This window comes from Egretta garzetta, unplaced genomic scaffold (assembly GCF_000687185.1).
Source record: "Egretta garzetta isolate BGI_Z169 unplaced genomic scaffold, ASM68718v1 scaffold287, whole genome shotgun sequence".
NCBI classification, from domain to species: domain Eukaryota; kingdom Metazoa; phylum Chordata; class Aves; order Pelecaniformes; family Ardeidae; genus Egretta; species Egretta garzetta.
In genome coordinates this window covers 7,304,655-7,327,114 of record NW_009260435.1, presented here as the reverse complement: position 1 = coordinate 7,327,114, position 22,460 = coordinate 7,304,655, and the positions used below count along the sequence as shown (strand labels likewise).

The following is a 22,460-nucleotide window of genomic DNA, read 5'->3' as shown; positions in this document are numbered from 1 at the left end:
ATTTAAGCCTTATATCAGAGGGGGAAAACAAACCTACAAAAGCAATTCCAAGCTGCAGTCTAGCCCTAGTAGCTGTACAAATTCATTAGTGTCCATAACAGAGGTGAATGACCTTGGAGCAGTCTAAGAGTCACTGCAAACATTCCAGAGTTCAGAAGTCATGTCCGTCACACTGTGACTTTGTGTTGGCAAAGGGACTTAACAAACTTCAGGCACATAAGAGAAACTGCATCTGCCACATACAGCCAACTCTAAACAAACAAATCTCACAGTAATAAATTTTAATTTGTTTTAATAAAATTCTACAGGCTGTAAAACAATATCCTTGTGCAGGTAGGATTTCCACAGGTCAAAGACTTTGCAGTCATGCCCCATTTCTTGAAATGTGAGCATGAACTGCAACAATCCCTTTAAAATGAAGGCTTGCCATAGTAGGAGACATACACAGTTATGACAGCTATTTTCCTGTCTTAAAGAATACAGGCATTTTAGGCTGCTTCCATGCAGACCACTGTACCTCTCTAAGGGTTTAAATTTTGGGTATTTAGACCCTAATATAGTTTCAGTGCATACATATTTCTCCCATTCAATACAACAATAATCTGATGGAAAGATCATGCTGCTTTAAAATACTCAAGGGTTGCACAAGGCCACCTGAACCTATTTTAAAAGTTGTTTCCTCCATCTCGGCAAACATAGAAATGAGTATTTTAAAATCAAGCAGTCATCTGGCCCAAAATTTAGAGTCCAATTTGACTGTATTCATATTTTATTTAAATAAGCTTTAGTGAATGTGTAATCCCTCAAATCTCTCTGTATTTCACATTCAGTCCTTCTCCGATTTTACTAGTGAAGATACCTTAAGACACACTTTTCTCTACATGAAATGTTTATGAGAATCTTAAATCATGAAACAAGAACATTTACTAACTGCATAAATGTGTGAACTTTTATTTTAAAAAAAGTGTAAAAGATTAGCCAAGTTCTACTTCAGTTGTTCTACTTCAGTTTTAGCCACATACACAGCTGCAATAAAATGAGATTTAGTCTATCAATAAAACTCTAAAAAAGATGTTCTGCAATGGCTGAGGCAAATTCAGACATACTGGTCCTTGCATTTAAGTACTGAAAATTATGAAAGCCCAAAAATACATTTCTACTTCACATAAAAACCATTAAAACACATTTCATTCACTGAACAAACCCTAGCAACAAAGCACAGCAATACAAAGAAAGAGCATCTATTTGAATTTAAAAATCCAATTTACCTTCAAAAACAAGACCTACCCACATGTGTGCATAGTATATCTGGTTTGAACAGCCTGAAGAAAAATGTTCAATAAGACAAAAATGTAGAATTTTATACCTCAAGATGATTCAATTGCTGATCAAAATAGCTTAATGTAGTCCCTAAAATACAAAAATATGCCTAAGCAATGGAGAATCATTGAAGTCAAACAGCACCAAAAGCAGTGGGGAGATGAGGCAGGCACAAAAACCTACACCTGAGCCACATACTCTTTTTGAATTCATGTAATACACACTAGATAGCAATGCTCTCAGCAAAATTTCATGCATGTTTATCCCATTGAATTCAAAGGCATGATTCATACTTACTAATTCTTCTAGAATTACTCACTGTTTTCTCATAGAATAACAGTAACTAATGTCCTCTTCAGCAGAGAGTCATCCACTACTCTAAAAATTTGCACACTTCCAAAGAAGCTGCTGAGAAGGAAACAATTCACCATTCACTGCATCCCAAAAGGAAAAAAAAAAAAAACAACCACAAACCAAAACAAGAAGATGCTTTTCCAGTATTATCAATTTGTTACAATGACTATTCTTACTGAAGTGACAACTTCCTCAGGAGCAACAGAAAAGATCTCCTGAATCCTGATGGACCAGCTGGAGAAATCAGAGGTCCAAGCTATCTTTCTGACTCTCTCCAGAAGACCACTATCTCAACCTCCAGCATGGAAGTGTACCGAACTAATTCATTTTAGCCTAAACCAGCTTTCAACAGCAATGAAACTGCTAAAAATTGCTCAATTTGCTACTGAAGTTGTTGAGATGTAGGCCTGGATTCTGTTTCTAATTTTCCCTCTATCAGCTACCTCTCTTCCTCAAGGGAACAGTGTCAGAGCCCCCTGCTCATGTTGGTTTGGATCATGAAAGCTGCTAGAAAAATTAAAAGAGCTACTCTGAAAGATGACATTTTCTCAAAAGGTTAATTTCTTTTATGAAAATTAATTTTCTAATATGAGTAAAATCAATACTCAAGCTACAGCTAGTTACCGAAATTTAACATTAATCCAGATGAACAGAGCTACAATAATTGTATAACCCTTTGCCCACAGCAAATAAAAGGTAATGCGATTATCTTAAGTGTCTACTTGTAGCAATTCCAGGCTGCATTATTTCTTACTTGACATGAACAACCATCATAGTCACAGGTGGTTACTGGTTTTTAGCTAGTCTGCAATAATGTGGTCTTGCATCCAACCCCTAAAATACTTCCAAACCTTAGCAAACACCAGTTGGTTTAAAGCCATGGTTTTTTTCAAGCTATTTGTTGTACTGCACATACTGCACACGTATGTGAAACATACACATTTCCTTCTCATACCACCCAAGTTGTGTGAGACTTCAAAGTCCTTCATTATTTCCCCTACAGAATGCTCCTTCTTACCAGCGTCACTGAAAATCTATAGCAGAACGGTCTAGACTTGGTTCTGCTCTGATTAACATCAACAGAAGCACTGAGTACGCTACAACTAGCGAATCTCAATTTTTCCTTTTGTCAGACTTTCCACCCTACTAAACCAGGTAAAACTGTGTGTGTGCTAAAGCGAACACATCAGCAACACAGCTATGTTGTAAAACAACCCTTTTAGGAAAGCAAGACTACATTAATTTATGGTAATCACATCAAGAACAGTGTTGAGGAAGAAGCATCTGTTTTGTAAGAACATGTATTTAACACTATAGCAGGAACTTAGTCCCCTTCAAAAATGTTATACAAAGCAATTCTTCCACCTTGCATTTTATAAGATACCACCAATGCACGCTTGAAACATCTACATAAATTCATTAGACTTGTGTGTAAAGGCTTACACCTCTCTAGAGAAAACAGCTCAGGATACAGGGAAAAAACATGGACAGGAAGGGAAAGAAACACAAAACTAGTTTCTGAAGTTGCTCACTAACATTTGGCAGGTATTTTTCATATTTACATAGGGACCAACCCAATATGCACATTCCCACTTCTGTCATCATAGTTCCTTCTGTGTTCATGAACTTGAAAAGAATAAGCCACTCTATGAAATAGCATCAACAGCAGCCCAATATTAGTAACTAGCAGCCTCAAACATTTTTGATTTCTGTAAGGTCAACATCTTGGCAAACAACAGTTATTAAAATTATAGGCACTACTCTAGTATGGAAGGGAAAGGCAACCACACACAAGCCAAACTATACTAAAATACTGCCAGTGAACTACTAGGATTGCTTGACTCTGGGCACAACAACTTCAACCTTGGCCAAGTTTTCATTTCATGAAATGCACTTGGATGCCAGGTTAAGCTGCCTCAAACTACAAAGCTAACAATGTCACATGGCAGACATTACTGACACATTTAAATGCACCATAATTTAAAAAGAAAATCTATGAAGTTCAATGCATGTGCTCATGTATGTTTTTACAAGAGACTGAAGAGATTAGGTGTCACTGTTTGTTACAAAGAGGGAACAGGAAGTTATTCACAAGCATTTTGACAACTTCTCTGTTGAGCAAGGTATAAATACTCTTGTTCAAAAACACCATATTGTCAGAATTCTAGGAAACTGGGTTACCTCATCATCAGCAACAGCATAGTCTATTCCTGGGACTGCAGAAAAGTTGTGGCCATAAAAAGGATTAAATATGTCAATCTTATGTATTAACATCACATTTGTTCTGTTTTGTTCAAGTTTTGCCTCTATTTCTGCCAATGTGAAAAAGCTGTTGTTACACTAATAAAATGTTTGGGGCCCTAAAATAGGCCACAGACTTGCAAATCAATAGAATTTTTAATTAGGGTTTGAACTCACCTCACTGGCTTTGTGAAGTCTGAGCCTTTATATGTATAATCTAGTCAGTTTTTTATTTCTCTCAGCAACCATGGAAGCTGGAAATTTACATTACTTTACATGAAAATCTAAATTATCATGCATTCATGTGACTTCAGTCTGTAGGACTTCAAGAAAAGTCAAATACCAGGGCACTTGTTGGGAAAAAAAAATAAAATAAAGAGACCTGTCCATATCTAGATTTCAGTTTCACTTCGAAGCCACAAGAGGTCTAGCCGATTTCATGTTCCATTAAAAATTCAATTTCAACCAAGTTTGAACTAGCTCATTTTGATCTAGCTGTACACCAGCTTACAATCTCTGATCTAATCTTATTAAATTTCACAGACTGAGGTGGTACCAGATGACATCCAGAATTTTGGGAAAAGCTCAAAACCCCTATAGGAAAACTTAATCAGTGTGAAATTTAAACTGAAGGGAATTCTGCATGGATCCTGTGAAACCGCATTGTATCTTGTATACATCTTGCAAACATGAGCTTCTGCATCAAAATTGAAACTCTGATTTCAGCAAAGGATTATGACTCACATTCTTGCTCTCCCATACCTCTCTTCTGCTCAAGAGCAAAACACAACTTCCTGCAGAGCAATGTGGTCAAAACATCTAGAAGGTACACTGAAAATGGTTTGTTACAATGAAGTGCGACACTGCTATTAATCTACTCCCCATGCACATTTCACTACCATTAGGTCTTACAAATTGCATTTGTCCTATAAAACAAGGATTTGCCACACTTATGCCCATTTTTGAGATGGAGAATCTAGGCATTAAAAGCACATTTGGGACAAAGATGCATTGTGGGGGGATACAAGAACCAGTCAGTTCCCAGCAAGCCACCCAAAGGAGGAAAGACACAATACTGTTTGGCTCCACCTTTCATTTAACACAGTAAGACACCACTTCAAGCATCTTTTAAGACAGAACAGCTCCTTAACTATTTGCTCCGGGTGCATCTATATATGTAAGTGTCTGCATAAAAAGAAAAACATATGCACACACAGAACTACTGTCTATATGTACCTTCCTCTCAAGGATTTATTTATTCATGTGACAAATTTGCCCAACCAAGTCTATCAAAATTTTAATTTTTGTTTTAATAGAAGTGTCTAAAAACATAGTGGACTCTTTCCAGGCTCTAAAGTAATATTATAATGTAGCTAAATGAAAACAAAGCCTAAATACTTAAATTTCCTGTAGACTAGATTGCCAAGACTGCTCTTCCAGTTTCCTGATTAAGTAATAGGTATTTTGGAATATTCTGCTAGGGTTGTTATTAGTATTTTCCATTTTCTCCCCAAAATCATCAAAACAAAATTAAGCATTTACTTACTATTTGGCTCCTTACTGAAAAACAGCTTAGGTTTGATTAAGCTGCACTGTCATTGCTTTCTAAAAATTCTTCTACTTTCATTAAGACCTCTGGGTTGTTGACTCCTGACAGTTTATTATTTCTTAATAGTTTTGTAGTTAACAAAAAAAATCCTACAGTGCCTAAATTCTAGTGTTTCTGAAATGGCTGAATTACAATAAAATTTCCATCTTAACAGTAATTTTATCACTAGTAACAGTAATTAAAATACTACCAATATCAGCCTGTCACAAGTTGGTATATTAGTACTATAAAAGAAAAGATGAGCAAACCTTTAGCAATAAATATACTTTCATACTGTATTTCCAAGAACTCTGGCTTGAAGACGAGCTTACTGCTAACACTGCACTAGCACAAAGGAGGTGCAGCCCCAAACCAGCACAGGGCTATCCAACTGCAAACAATGAAAAAATGGTGCTCTCTAGACCATGGATGTCATAGGAGACAGCATGGATTCAAACTGACAGAAAAAGCAACAACAACAAAACCAAAAAAAAATACTAATTCAATTTATTGTTTCAATTATTTTTTAGCACTCACCTCATAAATCCTCTCACATGCAAGCCTTTATTTTTCCCCACAAATGTTCATAAATAGCCTCCATCCTACTTCATGACCCCATCCGCCATGTGAACATTTCAATCTGCTAATAAGCTGTCTCTAGCATACATACATTGCCTTTTTTTATTATTATTTGTAATAACTTCTAGTAGTTTTATTGCATATTCCAACCCCACTGCAGGTTAAACTCCATGAACAAACACTCGGCAAGTGAGAGAAAGTACACAATCATATGAGAATTCTCACAAAATATGTCATACCATGACAAGCCTAATCTAATACTGTGCAACTAAGTTGTTGGTTTTTTTTCCCCTGTGTTTATCATGACAAAATCATTTCATAGAATCATAGAATCATAGAATGTTTAGGGTTGGAAGGGACCACTAGTGGTCATCTAGTCCACCCCCCCTGCATTGAGCAGGGACACTGCTAACTAGATCAGATTGCTCAGAGCCCCATCCAACCTGGCCTTGAATGTTTCCAGGGATGGGGCCTCCACTACCTCTCTGGGCAACCTGTTCCAGTGTTTTACCACTCTCATTGTAAAAAATTTCTTCCTTACCTCTAGCCTGAACCTACCCTGTTCTAGTTTAAAACCATTTCCCCTTGTCCTAACACAGCTGGCCCTATGAAAAAGACGTTCCCCATCTTTCCTATAGGCCCCCTTTAGGTACTGGAAGGCCGCAATCAGGTCTCCCCGTAGCCTCCTTTTCTCCAGACTGAACAAGCCCAACTCTCTCAGCCTGTCCTCATAGGAGAGGTGCTCCAGCCCTCGGATCATTTTTGTAGCCCTCCTCTGGACCCGTTCCAACAGTTCCATGTCCTTGTGGATGTTTACAGTGACAGTCTTCTAGTATAAACATTACCAGACAACAAACATTTCAAGAAAACAGTTTCTTCATTTTTATTTTTGAGCATGACATAACAGACATCCCACAGTGAAAATGTTCCCCTACCCAGCACTTCCTTGGGACAATGGCACAAAACTGATGCAGCCCAACCCTAAACCGACTGATGCATCACAGCCTCTACAGGCAGAAATACAACACATAGAGAACAAGCCAAAATACCACTCAGTCTACTGGGGGACTACTGGAAATGTCTAGTTTTAGGCATCTAATCAAGGTGCCAGGATCTCTTTATGTATTCTGCAGAGAGAAATCTATAATACCTTTTTGGGAATCCTAACCTAATCACCACAATGAGATGCTGAAAGTCAAATGACTTGAATATTTCCAAGCTCTTGTCTCTAGCAAAAGAAACATAATCCAGTCAATTAACAGAGAAAAATTCTGTAACTAAAACCACAAATCAGTTTGTTTTTATGGTATCGTTTATAATTTAGGAATAATTGTGAAGTTTTTGTGCATGTGCTAAATAGGAGAACAAGAATGAATATTTATGCAGGCAGTCCCCTTCTTATTAACTTTCTCCCCATTGCTTGCTTGTCCAGGTGTTAAACAGATCCCTTACATCTGAGTTTCAGAACATTATTTCTGCTGCAGCCCTCTTTGTTTCTTTGCAATAAAATCTAAATTACTTTGTTTCCTTTTGCTATTTAACCTCAGAAGAGGGGTCTTGCACTAGCTACATGATTCTCTTTTACAATCGCATTCCCATCTCCTTTGAATGAATTTCAACTGGTTGAAATTTCTTGTAGTTTTTTTTCTTTGAACTGCTGTAATGTAACACAAAACAGATTTGGTTCTCCTGGTTACTTAAAAGGCATTAACTATAAATTAGTAATTCCTGCATAAGAGACATCACATAAAACACTTCCACCTCAACCACAGTACAGAGTACATACTTCTTCATTAGTTTGCCTCTTTTGTGAATGCAGTACCATGCTGCAAACTGTCTTACTACGGGCTATCATAGCTTGTTTTGTTAGAATACATTCGTGAATACAAACAGAATACAATAGAATAGAACACATACAATATTCTGGAAAGGGACTGAGAAAAAGTCGTAATTTTGAGATCACATTTTGTATTTTTATCCATACTCCTTTTTGCTTGTCTGCACTTAATTTCCACATCACAGGAGAAAACCAGTAATTCAGAAGCAGAACCAGTGATCAAGAGCTCAGGTTTGTTTATGAACAACCATGTGAAGGGACCAGTGTGTTACTGAATGTTTCTTAATAAACACTCTCAGCATCCTTTGATAGTAGTACATTACTATTTTACAGGACTTTACCTTGTTTCTTTAAAAGCATGTTAGGTGCAGAACATGACTCTTCTGGGAGAATTACTAAATTGCATGCACTGCTGTTTGTACTGTGAACTCAAACCAATTAAGTACATCTCTCTCACTTCCTACCCAGCAAATGCTGCCAGTTGTAGGCCTCAGAAAGACACTTAAAATTACTATCAACAGCTTCAAGCAAAAAGCGAAACTTTAAACAAGAAAGTCAAAACTAAAAGGACTGTCATTAAAAAAAGATACTACACTAAAATGTTGAAAAAAAAGTTTAAAAGCTAGGAAGAGAAAAAAAATTACTGGCAGGGAATTACAGAGGTTGGTTTACTGTTCAGCTGCTAGAATCATCAGCAGTCTTGGAGTCAAAGGCCGGAGAAGAGACTATACACTTAATGCTAGACCCAGAGAAAGTCAGTAGCACCCAAGAGCTATCATTTGATTATTCCAACATAGAGAATACAGCCAGATGAATAAACAAACCTGGCTTCGCTTGCAGCCTGGTATATATCAATCTGTTAATCAGGGGGAAAAAACTAAGGCCCAACAACATACAATATTTTTATTTTCCATTCCATTAGTATCCCCAGCATTCTTGAAAACTTACACTTTTTTTTAGGTTTATTCTGGATTTTTTAAAAAATGCATTATTTTGAAACCAGTTCAGTGAGAAGAGTACCTCAAATGTACTAAGATTCCCTAATTGTGTCACTTAACCATTAGAGATAACAGCATTTGCTTTCAGAACTATTTTTGTAGTGATAGAATTAAGCTCAAAGTTGGTATGTATTTTCTAACACTGTTATCCAACCTATGAAGACACATGCATACCGCAGACTAAGGATTATATTCTACCTTCTTAGAAAGACATCTGAATCTGCAAAATAATTGTGAAAAAGAATTGCAGAGATAAGAAGAAATTAAAGCTACACACAGCTCCTTTACTTTCCTATGTCTCAAGCTGCTTCAGATAGGCAAGTTATACATTATTCACTACATCTGACAGGGAAACAGAGACCCAGAGTAGAGCACAGACATAATCAGAATTTGGAATAGCCATTCTATGGCGCACTTCAGCATCTATTTTTGCTCCAAACTGAAGTAAAGCAAACATTTTCCAAGCAATATGCTATGCAGAATATTGTTCAAAATAGTTCAAAAGCAGTTCAAAAGCATTTTAGAATGAAGACATTCTGTAAAACCATTTTAGGTTTGTTTGGTTTTTTCCAGATTTTACAGTTTTAACTTAATTTTATTTTTTACATAATTGCGTAACATTACAGCAGTAAGATATAATTGGAAGTTATAGTATTGTATTTTTTAAATCTTCAGAGTTACACAAGGAAGCTGTTTGCTTTTTTGCCTTTTAAGAAAATGATCTAGATAATCTGATCTAAAAGAAGGAAGATGTTTCATACAAATATAAGCATCAGTTAACCTTAACTACACATTCTGTTGATATGCTATGGAACTTGAAATGATAAAATATACAAAGTATTTGATTTTTTTAATTCTGATTAAGACATTTTTCAAGATTGAGAAGTTACCTCAGGTACTGGATTTTTTTATCACTTAAGAAAAAAAGTCTGTTTGATACAGGCTTTTTCTAGCGTAAGTATTTTATTTTACTTTTTCCCAGCAGCTCTGGTGAAAACATTTTAACATACAGTGGTAACATTTTTCTCCAGTACGGGAAGCTGTAAGCCAAATTTTCATGTTATTGAACTGTGTTGTGTCCTTTCACAAGTTTCTTGTCAGGCTGTAGTTCAACAAAACAGTGAAATCTCGCTTTGGGGTTCCAAGTGCTGGAGCACAAAAAAAGGTTATGTACACAATTATGACATGCAGATCTTTTATAAATTCATTCACATTAAATTAAATTTATTAAACACTTTCATGCCTGCTTAAGGTCATTTCAGTGGGTTTTATTTCATGCCTATACTGTATTAACTTAAACTGAATCTGAATCAAGAAGTTTATCTCCCTAATAACTGGCTTAAAACTGGGGGAAAAAAAACCCAAAACATAGCACTAGCATGAATGCTGGTTTATATGGGTTGGATAAATATGTTAAATACCATTGTAAGTAACATCTGACCCTGTTAACATCTATAGCACTGGGTAATTTATAACAAGACCAAAGGGTTCAGAACTATAGATTCAGATAGCAGCTTCATGGAAGAGTTCCAGGAAGAACTCCATGGAAGAGCTCTATCCTTTGGACTATGAGGTCTTTCTCATACCAAGAGGCTGATAGACAAGGAGAGAACAACAAATACACCAATCTCATGCTTACTCACTTTGTTTGAACTGACTTGAAGGCTTTGCTATTCACAGTTTCCTATAATCAGATTTTACATCAGTTTTAGTTCAGTTCAAAGGTAGTAAAGTTATCCTTTCAGTATCTTTTGCACGCAGTGATATACCTGCTGTGTATCAGCTATCAGAAGCAACTTAAATCAGGTCATGGCCAAAGTTAATATGCCAAAAGAAATTTTAGTGTTGCTTTACAAATGGAGGAAGGCAGAAAGACTTTTTAGACAGTGAGGTCAAGAAACCTTACAGAGGCTCACTTACTCTCTGTAAAGCATTTAACAGAAAACTACGCAAACAGAGGGAAGAAGTGGCAAAAGGAGTGGCTCCCAGGAGCCTGCTTCTTCCATTAACACCTTATTAATGCCAGACAGGTGTTTCCCAATGCAATGTTTGGCATTAGCAAGTAATTATGAAAAGAAACAATGAAGAGTCTGATTTCCAACAGCCAAGAAAATATAATGGTATACATGAAAAAGCAGAGAGAAGGAGAGCACATTCTATTGTGACTCCAGTTTTTCGCTTTTATGGTGTATTTTACAGATCAACCATTTTTCCTTGAAAGAAAAAACCTCTAACAGAAGCTCCATACGCAGTATGAGCAAAACTAAAGATCTGGCAAAATGCTGATTTTTGCCTCTTTGAATGCATCCTACCTACTCCTTGAAGAGGTCTTGAGCTCAGAGCACGGTGTCCTCAGCTACTATTGATAGAAACCAAACAAAAACTAAGGAAAAAGCAAGCCTTGAGTATTAACAAACTAGAGATTTAATTTCCATTTGATTCTGAAATGCATTTCAGCATCTGAATGCCATTAGCCTCCAAAACCTAGTTCTCCACTTCCACAGAGCATATCCAGTGTGGGCAAAGCCTTGGTGACAACTCTTAGCAGCATGCAGCTTCTTAACACGGCAGCTCCCACGGCAAAGCAACATAAGTAATTCATTATTTCAAGGCCCAATTTTAAGATAAGGTCAAATAACTATAAATAGTTCATTACATTGGTCCTCCTCAAATATAAACAGTGCTTGACACCCATCTTCACTCACCTTTCTGCTAGTTAGGCTAATACCAAAACCAAAGTTTCTCAGGCTGCTTTCAAAGTCTTTCTATCTCAAGACATCGAGTTTTACAATGTTCCTGTGCAGTAAAGAATACACCCTCCTCTTCTGAGCAGCCAAGCAAGACGAACAAGCAACTACAAACATTTTCTGTAATTCAGCTGAAGGACAGATATAGATATCCATGTGACCTTGCTTCTGCTATATTAATCCAAGTATTAGGTTCTCCTTTATTAATGATAAAAAAAATGAACACTGTAATGTCTAAGGAACAAGGAGAAAAGCTTCACAGAAGCCAGCACTGTACAGAATACTTGCTCAAAAGAACCTACAAACTAAATAGAAGAGGATACAGAAAGGAGAGAAGTATGGCTCCAACTTTAAGAAACACACACACAAAACGCCCAAATCCACCCCAGACCCCTTTTTTCCAGTATAAGCAATCAACATTACACAAGTTAAGTTGAGATTCCTACAGAAAACAGATTCTTTACCCTTACAAGAACAACCATAGGACTACCCTATATTCCAACATATGAGTTATGAGAATAACCCTAACTTAAGGAAAGTACACAGTTCTCATCATTCTGATCTGTTACTCTGATCCTACAGTCATTAAGTTCCCTAACACAAAACAATAATGCCACCTATAGTTCTGCTACCTGGACACTGGTGCATATCAGCAGAGCTCCAAATGGGAGCTCCTTGCCTAACCATATTTTTCTGATTGAGATGCATGCTTGGCGATAGCCTACTTAAGTTACCTCCCTATAAAGTTTGCAAGGATTTCAACATCCGATGCATTTTTTTTTTTGTTAAAGGCAAGTAAAATCTCTACTGCCAGACATTTTGCTACTGAAGTTACTCACTGTGAGCATTTTAAAACTGCTCAGATATTTTCAATTAACTTCAGAAGTTAACTGGAAGATGAAAATAAACTACAATGCAAGAGAAAATGTAATAGGAAAATCAGGAGAGAGAAAATAGTTGTTTCAGATGCCTTTAAAAGATACCTACAGTTCCCACCCAAACGAAGTTTCATGTGAAATGCTAAATAATCCTTTTGTAAAGTGCGCCACTGCCTGGTAACTAACATCTCTGCAAACAAAACAAACGACACATACTCCATAATACTAAAATGCACTCCGTAATACAAAGCATACATATTAGCAATAACCAGCTATGGCACTATATAAAAATTTTGAAAAAATAAAAGTGGAACTCAGTAGGACTGCCAATGAAAATGTTCATTCACTTTCTAAAGTTCATCAGAAAGAATATTGTTCAAATGTGCAGAAAAACAATTTTACATGGAAATAATAAAACTTATTATCAAGATCATTGTTATACTTATTTCTTCTGCATAGGTAGAATATCACCTGGTTCTTCCTATTTTGCCTAGGTTTATTTTAAAATTATTTAATTGCTTTAAAAAGGTTTCATTTCATTAGAATTCACAGACTAGTCTACACCAGGAAGTACATAATCATTTCAGTGATGAGTGAGGTTTTTTTCTGTATTACTTGCACTGTTATATGTGCTCATTACTGCAATGCCACAGACAAATGAGAAAGTGAAAAAACCCCAAACAAATTAGGATATTTCATCATAAGAACATATTAAGTTTTGTTAAAGGACTATGTCTGAAAAATGAGCTTTTACTTATCAACTCCTGTGCTGGACAAGTTACAAAGTTCTTATTTCCAACTCTGGGGGCCAGTTGAACAAAAGACCAGCAAACAGTGAAAAAAGACACTCTCTGGAGAAAAGGAAATGGTTACTGGGATGCTGTTCAGATGTACTCAGAAATACACTGTTGTTCTAACCTTCCTGCATGATCATAGAATCACAGAATCATAGAATGTTTTGGGTTGGAAGGGACCTGTAATGGCCACAACAGGCATTAAATAGGATTTTTGTACACACTGCTCTTTTTAAAATCTTCTCTTATGCTATACTTCGTCTTTGCTGATAAGATTAAACAATACTCTACAGGTTTAAAAGGTTATTCTATCTAACAGTGGTTAACAACTCAAAAAGGAGGGAATTAAGTGTGTTAAACATTCTGGTTTTGACATTAAGACAAAATTTCTCTTTAATGTATTCTCAGTGTTAATAGGTGTGACTGCATTTTATATATTGAGAACTTCTAACTAACGTTACTTGCAGTTGCCTTACATAACATTTTAGAATGGTTAAAAAGTAAGAAATACCTTCATACATGTTTAATTTTTATTTCAGATGAAGGTAAACCTGTCTATCATATTCTTTATTCTGTTTCTGAGTAATTTTTATTACTTTTTTTATAGAAACATTTTCTATCTTCTATTTCTAAGAATAAGGTAAACTGAAAATACTAACCAGAAACAAAGGTCCTGGGAACAAAACACAAGGATATTACTGTTCTGGTAATGCAGCAAAACGTCCAATAGAGGGTGATAGAGACCACAAATTCATTAGACACTTAGTATCTGACTTTAAAAAAACCCCAAACTAATGTACAGTTAAGGAAGAGCTACCTACTACAAGTATTTGAATAAGCTTTATTACTTGAGAAACGTTTTCAGTTAACTGTAAATGCTGACAATGTTTCAGAAAAATATTCTCTTAAGCATCTGACAGTATGAAACTTAAATGATTTGATTTTCTAATTATTCAACTTCAACTACAACCATGTTCTCTCTACAGCATATAATATCACTGCTCAGTAAAATTATTTAATCAATTTTTAATAGTTTTGCTGCCTATTCAAGTAGGATACAAAGTCTCGGAGCCCAAGGAGACAGGCAATATATGCAACTTAATCATTTGTTTATCAGATTTATTCATCCTTAAATCATAGGGAACATGAGATTTTACATATGGAACAGATAAAAAAGGCACAAGGTAAGTAATTTTAATACAGATTAATCTATCCTGAAACATGAAGTACTTTTAAGAAGAAGAATGAAGCATATAACATTATTAACTTCCCTCAAATGCAGACATGGTATTGACTATTTAGAGGTAAAGTTTCACCAAAGATGTAGCACTAACTTACTAATCTTGAGTCATGGAAATCACTGAAAAAAGAATAACTGCGTCAATCATGACAGTGCTTCAAAGCACCATGCAGCTGGAATACTGTATTTTCCTTTAGCTTGACGTATGTATCTCTAAATACTCCCTCAAATACTAATTCAAAACTTTGAAACAAAGAAAAGTAGGGCGTAGTTTACACACACACAAAATCTCAACATTACTACTACATGGTCAAACAGGTCAAGTCTCTTTCAGCTGACATCCACCTTACGTTTTTACTGAGGTTGCAAGTAATAAGTTGCAAGGAGTGAATTGCTACAGATCAAAAGAATTATCATCACAAGCTGGAAAATGTCTGAATGAAGTTCCTCCTCAGAATAAAAATACAATCTTTTTAATATTTTAGCTAGATGTGTCTCCCAAAGGCTCAGCCTTCTCCACAAGTAGAGTGCACGTGTGGAGATATGCACATACTGTGCATGAGGACTCTGCCAACTCCCTCAAGTTCTGCTAGCTCTTGCTCTCATTCTACTTTGCTATAGCGAGAAGCACTACAAAGTGCACAGAATAAGAAGGACCTTTACCTGCTTTCTCTTAGCTTTCTCATGGTAATTTATGGTTTATAAGGCACTGAGCACCAGTACAGAACTGGTTCTATTTAACTCTTTAAAGAATGCTTCACTGAGCGTTAAGTAGGCATCAGTGAGCAACAGTTTAAATCGACATTGAGATTTTGATTTTTAGGTCTATTTTCAACAACATAGGAAAAGAGAAAGGGGGAAAAAAAAAACAAACACACAAACCCCAAAAAAACCACTACAGCCTAGGAATCCCTAGCCTTAAGAGAAGGCTATGGGAAGATCTTACTGCTGTCTATATCTAATGGGAGGGTAACAGAGCAGATGGAGTCAGATTCACAGACGTGTGCAGTGCTAGGTTGAGAGACCAAGAGCACAAGCTACAATATGGGGGATTTCAATCAAATAAGAGGAAAAGGATGTTGCTCAAACACTGGAACGGGTTCAAAACTCAACCTGGAAAAGGCCATGATAGCTACCTGATACAGCGGGCCTTGTTCTGAGCAGGTTGAACTATATGACCTTGCCAGGTACCTTACAGGTGCCTTATTATTCTACAATTCTATGAATCCCAAGTTACATATTCACAGCAAGGATTCACAACCTGTTGTTTGTTTATATGCAGCTTTGGGAAGTGGCATTTTATACAGGCAATGGGTGATTTTCAGAATTCAGAACACTTTACTAGTAGGGTGCTGAACACTGCCTTCCCTTTCTATCCCAGACCTCCAATACAAATGTATCATATATATACACTTTTGTAATTGCACAGTACTGGGAAAATACAACAGCTGGTATACTAAATCTATTTTTCGTTTTTCTGAGTCATAGATCAGAACTGTAATTAAAACAAATTTCTGGCCCTTTCTGAATCTGAGATCAAGGAAAGCTTTAAGGAATAATCAACTTCACACAAATCTATCATCTACAAAGGAAATAATTCAAAGCTATAGCTTTGCTTGCACTAAGAAATACAGGGCAGAAACATACATGGCACTGTCCAGATGTGCACAAGTAAGAGGAATCTGGACACGCAGATGAAAAGGTTGCATTCATAAGTGACTTCCTCTGGCAAACCAACTATTTAAACTGAACTTCACCTTTCACTATTTGAGTCCATGAGTCACATCTGACCCACTTCTGCTTCTTTTGCCAACATATATAGGAAACATCAGCCAAGTGTCAAATGCCTTTAAAAATTACAAACTTCTTTTTTCCTAAACACTGCAACATTTTGTTTAAAATTGCTACCATCTTGCAGAAAGCAGTGTATTTATTCATTACAAAGGGAAGCTACAGAGCAGACTGCAAAAAAGTCAACACAGTAGCTCCTTCTGAACCGTTGAAAAATAACCATTCACTGAAGTATTTTCCAAGAGAACATCACTGCTAAGTAAATGAAGAGCCAGTAAGACCTGATTCTTAAAAATGGCAAACATGGACCAATCAGAAATGCTTCATTTACATCAGCTAAAAAGCAATAAAAATAAACACGTAACTGAATAAACCACTATGTTGCAGACTGAAAGGAAGTATCTCCACTCTAAAGTTTAATCGAAGAAAGATATTATATTTCTCTCTTATTTAAGCTTCCAAACATTTTGTTCTGATTCTTCCATAGAATCTCTCCTGTAGAAAGCTAAATATGTGGAATAAACTCACTGAAAGTCACCTTAATTGTGGCCAGAACACCTTCTGAATCCAGCCTTTCAGCATCCCATAATTTGTTCTCAGTAGATAGAAACATTAGTTAAGAAATAAAACCTGTAATAATAAAAGTTTACATTTTTCACATCTACTTAAAAAAAAAAAAAAAAAGAGAGAGAAGTTCAATACATCATTTCACAGGTACAGTCATATCAACCTCTTACAGAAATCAAATATGGCATAGAGAGTCTACAGGCAGAGTTGCTAGAGATAGTAGCCTTACCTTGCACTGCCCTGCCACACAGATGGAAGTTCCATTTTGGTCACAGGGCGTCCCATCTATCACCTTTTCAGCCTGTCTCACATAGAATCGGTAACCTATTGCACGGCAATTCAGCTCACACTTCTGACTTCCCTTCACTGTGGAAAGAGACAAAAGTCCCCATTATAAAGACCACAGAAGTAATTTTAAAAAGGAAAAGCCCAGTAAACTAATGCTAAGGTTTGAGAGAAAGAAACAAACTGAATGCATTGTGAATGACTACGTCAAATGAATGGTGATTAAGAAACCAGCTCCAAGGTAAGTATTCCAGCATACCTTACGAAAATTTAAACAGTATCTCAGTTTTTAATGACAGATATTTTCCTAAATGTCCAAGACTATTTTTAGTTTTATAAAAATTTTGCCAAATTTAGTCTTCTTAAAGCATAATAACATGTTGTGGCATTTCATAACTCCTAAGTGTCAGCAAAATTACACTGTAATCTGAAAGATGTGCATCAGATTAGGCTCACGTATAGTCACTGGACAGTTCACGTCAAAGAAGTGTACTAACTTTTAACATTAAGAAACACATAAAACAAGCTAGATGCAAATTTTTTTAGAATCCATTATTTTTTCTTCTTCATTTTTTACAAGCTGCACTTCAGTGACTATTCCTTAGTTCAAGAGAAAATTAAGTGAAGAACAACTCTTTGATTTTTTAAAAATATGTAAAATGCATCATTATTCATAACCTCGTGATCTCTTGTTGACAGGCAAGAACCAGAAGGAAATCAGTCCACTGAACTCTGGGCGAGAGGAACACGGAAGACAATAAACAGTTATCCTCTCCTGTGAAAATCTGTTACTTAAACAGATACAGCCTAACACTCTGCATATCTTATGCTATCAGGTTTGTTAACACATTTGTGTAGTCTTTCTATTTCAAATCATCTGTCAGGTTGAAGTTGCACACTGTTCACGACCCCTATTTTCCAACCAATCTGATGCACATCTTTCAGATTAGGAAACCTTCAGTTCCCTTCCAACCAAGAGTAGCACTGTTAAGACAGTAGCAGTGAGACTTGAGTGTATTTTTGAATCTTCAGATAAGACATAACAAATAGCCAAAATAAATATGTGCAATTATTTCAAATATCTATTTAACATCTGTTTTCTGTAAACGTAATGAACTTCCAGCTCAACTTAAGTTACCCCCTGTGCGGACACAGGATTAGTGCAGACCAATTCTGAAATTTGGATCTTAGATTTCCCCTCACACAGCTATTTAATTGCCACTCATATACATCATCTATTGAGTCTGGCAATCTTTTGCTAAAATCCTCAAAAACCTCTACTAATTTTAAGTGAGGTCAAAGATCTGTTCACCTAGTTCCCTTTTTGCAGAAGCTATGCATGCCATGCTCAACTAGGTAATTCTTCCATTGGCTACTTTTTAAAAATAGATTCACTAGTTTATCATTCCAAGGACTTCACTTAGTTATTTGAAAAAAAAAAAAAAAATTTAAAAGTGGGGTATTTCCTGCAGTTCAATCTCCAAGTATAACAGCTAGTTTTAATGATAAACTGAGCATTATTCTTAGCAGCTTAGTCACTTCACACATAACTATTTTCAGAATTCTCAAATAAATATAATCCAGCTTCAGTGATTCATTACAACTGAAATCAACTTGTCCTTTTCTGTGTCTTAAAGTGTCCTATTTTTATAAGCTGCAACACTAGCTATCAAGTAGCACCTCTGCAGTGTACATTTTCTTATCTTCCCCTTCCCTAAAATCAAGTCAAACTAGCCATTTAGGGTTTCTGAAATGTCCTTATCTTCTGTGTTGATTCCCTTTAGTTCAAAGTATCTTGAAGCCTCCCATTTCTGTTTTCTTCCTCCTCTTAATATCTCTGATTTTGTTTTAATCCTTTAAAATATTTATTCTTGAAATTTTCAGTTTGCGTTCTAGATCCCAAGAAAAGTTTTGTGCTGCTTAGAAAGATGAAGAAATTAACTGCTGAAGCATGGTATTTTTTTTCTAGACCTATCTTTTCCTTTATTTATGATTTGATGGGTAAACCTACTGTATTGCTAATGCAGCATACTAACAACCACAAGCACACTGTTTGGTGGATAAGGAATTGGTTGGATAGTCGCATCCAGAGGGTAGTGGTCAATGGCTCGATGTCCGGATGGAGACCAGTGACGAGTGGTGTCCCTCAGGGGTCCGTACTGGGACTGGTGCTGTTCAATGTTTTCATCAATGACTTAGACAGTGAGATCGAGTGCACCCTCAGCAAGTTTACAGATGACACCACGCTGAGTGGTGCAGTTGACACGCCTGAGGGACGGGATGTCATCCAAAGAGACCTGGACAAGCTGGAGAGGTGGGCCTGTGTGAACCTCATGAGGTTCAACAAGGCCAAGTGCAAGGTCCTGCACCTGCGTCGGGGTAACCCCCATTATCAATACAGGCTGAGGGAAGAAAGGATCGAGAGCAGCCCTGCCGAGAGGGACTTGGGGGTACTGATGGATGAAAAGCTGGGCATGAGCCGGCAATGTGCGCTGGCAGCCCAGAAGGCCAACCATACCCTGGGCTGCATCAGGAGAAGCGTGGCCAGCAGGTCGAGGGAGGTGATTCTGCCCCTCTACTCTGCTCTGGTGAGACCTCACCTGGAGTACTGCATCCAGCTCTGGAGCCCTCAGCACAAGAAGGACATGGAAGTGTTGGAGCGGGTCCAGAGGAGGGCTACTAAAATGATCCGAGGGCTGGAGCACCTCTCCTATGTGGACAGGCTGAGGGAGTTGGGGTTGTTCAGCCTGGAGACTGTTCAGCCTGGCTGCGGGGAGACCTGATTGTGGCCTTCCAGTACTTATAGGGAGCCTATAGGAAAGACGGTGACAATCTTTTTAGCAGGGCCAGCTGTGACAGGACAAGGGGTAATGGTTTTAAACTCACTGCAGGAGGGTTGGACTAGATGACCTCTAGGGGTCCCTTCCAACCCAAACCATTCTATGATTCTACAATTCTATGATTCTATGGCTGAGCTTACTTGCTCTGTAAAATATGACTCCTATTTCATAACTTTTGTCTTTCACTCTTTCTTATGAGGAACTGTTCCTGCTCATAGAAAAATATTAGAACAGCCACTGGCTTTGACCAGTACCCAAAAAAAAAAAAAAAGAAAAAATAAATCAAGCCTTAACAATAAAGACACAGCAGAAAAAAAGGCTGTATGAGCATCTCACCCTATAACCCTTTGGCCTTCGATATTCAGATTCCTTTAATGAGCAACTGTAAGGCACTGCCTTGGTTAATCATATAACAATTACCACTGCCTAAAGACAATGTTCCCAGATGTCAAAGATCTGAAAAAAGCCTTTTGTCTAAGAAGAGCAAAGTCTACTAACTGAATTGCCCCTATTGAATAAAAGGCATTTCCCATTAGGATTTTACGTAGGCATTGTGTATTTACTATGCATAAATTACAGCAGAACAAACACATTTTAGAATTCCCTTGTAAAACAAGATACCACACTAGTAAAAAGCACTCCATTGCCTATTAACCTCACATGTATCTTGACACCCTCCCTCACCCAGTATTTTGCCACAACTCGAGTTTTTATAGTTAAAGCTGTAGGTCAAGCTACACCATTGGCTTGGCAACTGGACACCAAATGTCAATTAAACAGTGAGCTGTGAAGCGATTGATTCCACACAGGCAACATATTTTAGTACTGTGTCATCTGATCCCAGACTTTACAAAAGGATCTATCTGACCTCAGGGAATAGAGTAAGGCTCCTAGATGAAGACCTTCCGAACTAGCTGGCAGCGAGACACATTTCCACTCAGAAATGGTCTCTTTTTAAGTGTGACACAGTTACTAAGACAGTTGGCTATACAGGTACTGTTTCACATATCCTCCTAATGTATTTGCTTTTCATGCTCATGCCCACCTTAGCACAACCAAGTCTTTGTGGAAATTCTCACTGTACCCTACCTTATTAAACAGTGAACTTGGGTGAAATTTAATGCTACCGCGCAAGGTTCTGCCAGATGTATTAATTATTGACTTAATTGAAGGAGGTACCTTTAGTAAATAATCCTGGTAACACGTAATGTTTGGTTTTCATTTTACAGACTGAAAAAGTATCTAAATCAAAAAAAATCAATAAATTTCTTACAACACCCTCGCCAAAATAGCCTTAAGTACCTCAGGGATACCCTGCACTTGCCTAAACTGCAGGACTGGGGAGTTTTTCTCAAGTCCTCTGTTGAAACTTACTTTCTGCCTTTCCTTACCAAGACACAAAAGCCTTGCAGATGGACACTAATTTAGAAATCATTACCCTTCCAGACAAAACCTTAAGTCTGTCACTACCAACAGTAATACCACTAAGTACAAAACCCAACCTGCTTTCCAGTTAATTTGTCCTATTCATTGATGCACTAAAATTCACACACAGAATGTATTTTTCATTGCATGTGCACTGATAAACATGTAAACCTGGAAAAAGAGGAAGCATGATGTTCTGACATGCCATTTATCAAGTTCACACAGTATTCCATAGTCAAAATGAATGGGAAGTGGAGTAGGGGCAACCCATATTTTAATTTATAGTTGCTTTTATTCTCCTACAAGTGATTTAATTGATCAAACTTAAATTGCAATTAAACATCAAGACATGTCATTTCCCCTGAACAGCCTGTTTAAATGTGGATTTCAGTGCAGTACAGGTTTGAGAAGAAAAATTCAACTGTGCAACCCACCCACACATTTATTTAAAGGTTAAAAAGAGAGACTTAAGTTTTACCACGTTACAGCCAATGGACAGAGTTCAAACTAGGACCTCAGCAGCATTTCAGGCTAAGGCCTCTTCCCTGACCTGGCTGACAGGCAGGACAGCAGCAGCACGCCTACTGGGAAGCACAAGCAAACAGGAGAAAAACTGCCCTCCCCCAGGGTTCACAGGCTGACACTCAAAGAATCCTAAACTCCTTTTAATCCCACTATTAGGAAAACACAGGTATGTACAAGCTCACAACATGGTCCTGGCACGAGGCACCGCCCTCATGATGAGGCACCACGGGCCTGACAGGCCCAGCAACGCAGTCAGGCACCGGGGCACCTCAGGGGAAGAGAAGAGCACTGGCCGTAACACTTGAGCGCGAGCCGCAACACAGCCATTCCTGACGGAGACAACTCCTCCGTGAGGCACTAAAACGAACGGGACAATAAACGAACACTTCCTGCAACGCAACTCCTTTGCTCGCCTCCCGGGCTCGCCCTGGGCCCGGCTGCACCGCCCCCC

General features: G+C 37.4%; 1 protein-coding gene across 1 annotated transcript in view; it reads right to left on the bottom strand.

The window, feature by feature from the left end:
- THSD4 (thrombospondin type 1 domain containing 4) overlaps positions 1 to 22,460 on the bottom strand; it is a 304,440-nt gene that overhangs the window by 172,721 nt on the left and 109,259 nt on the right. The window contains exon 6 of the mRNA XM_009643970.2: positions 17,164 to 17,300. Coding sequence (XP_009642265.1) covers positions 17,164 to 17,300 — 137 coding nt within the window. The remainder of the gene's footprint in view (positions 1 to 17,163; positions 17,301 to 22,460) is intronic.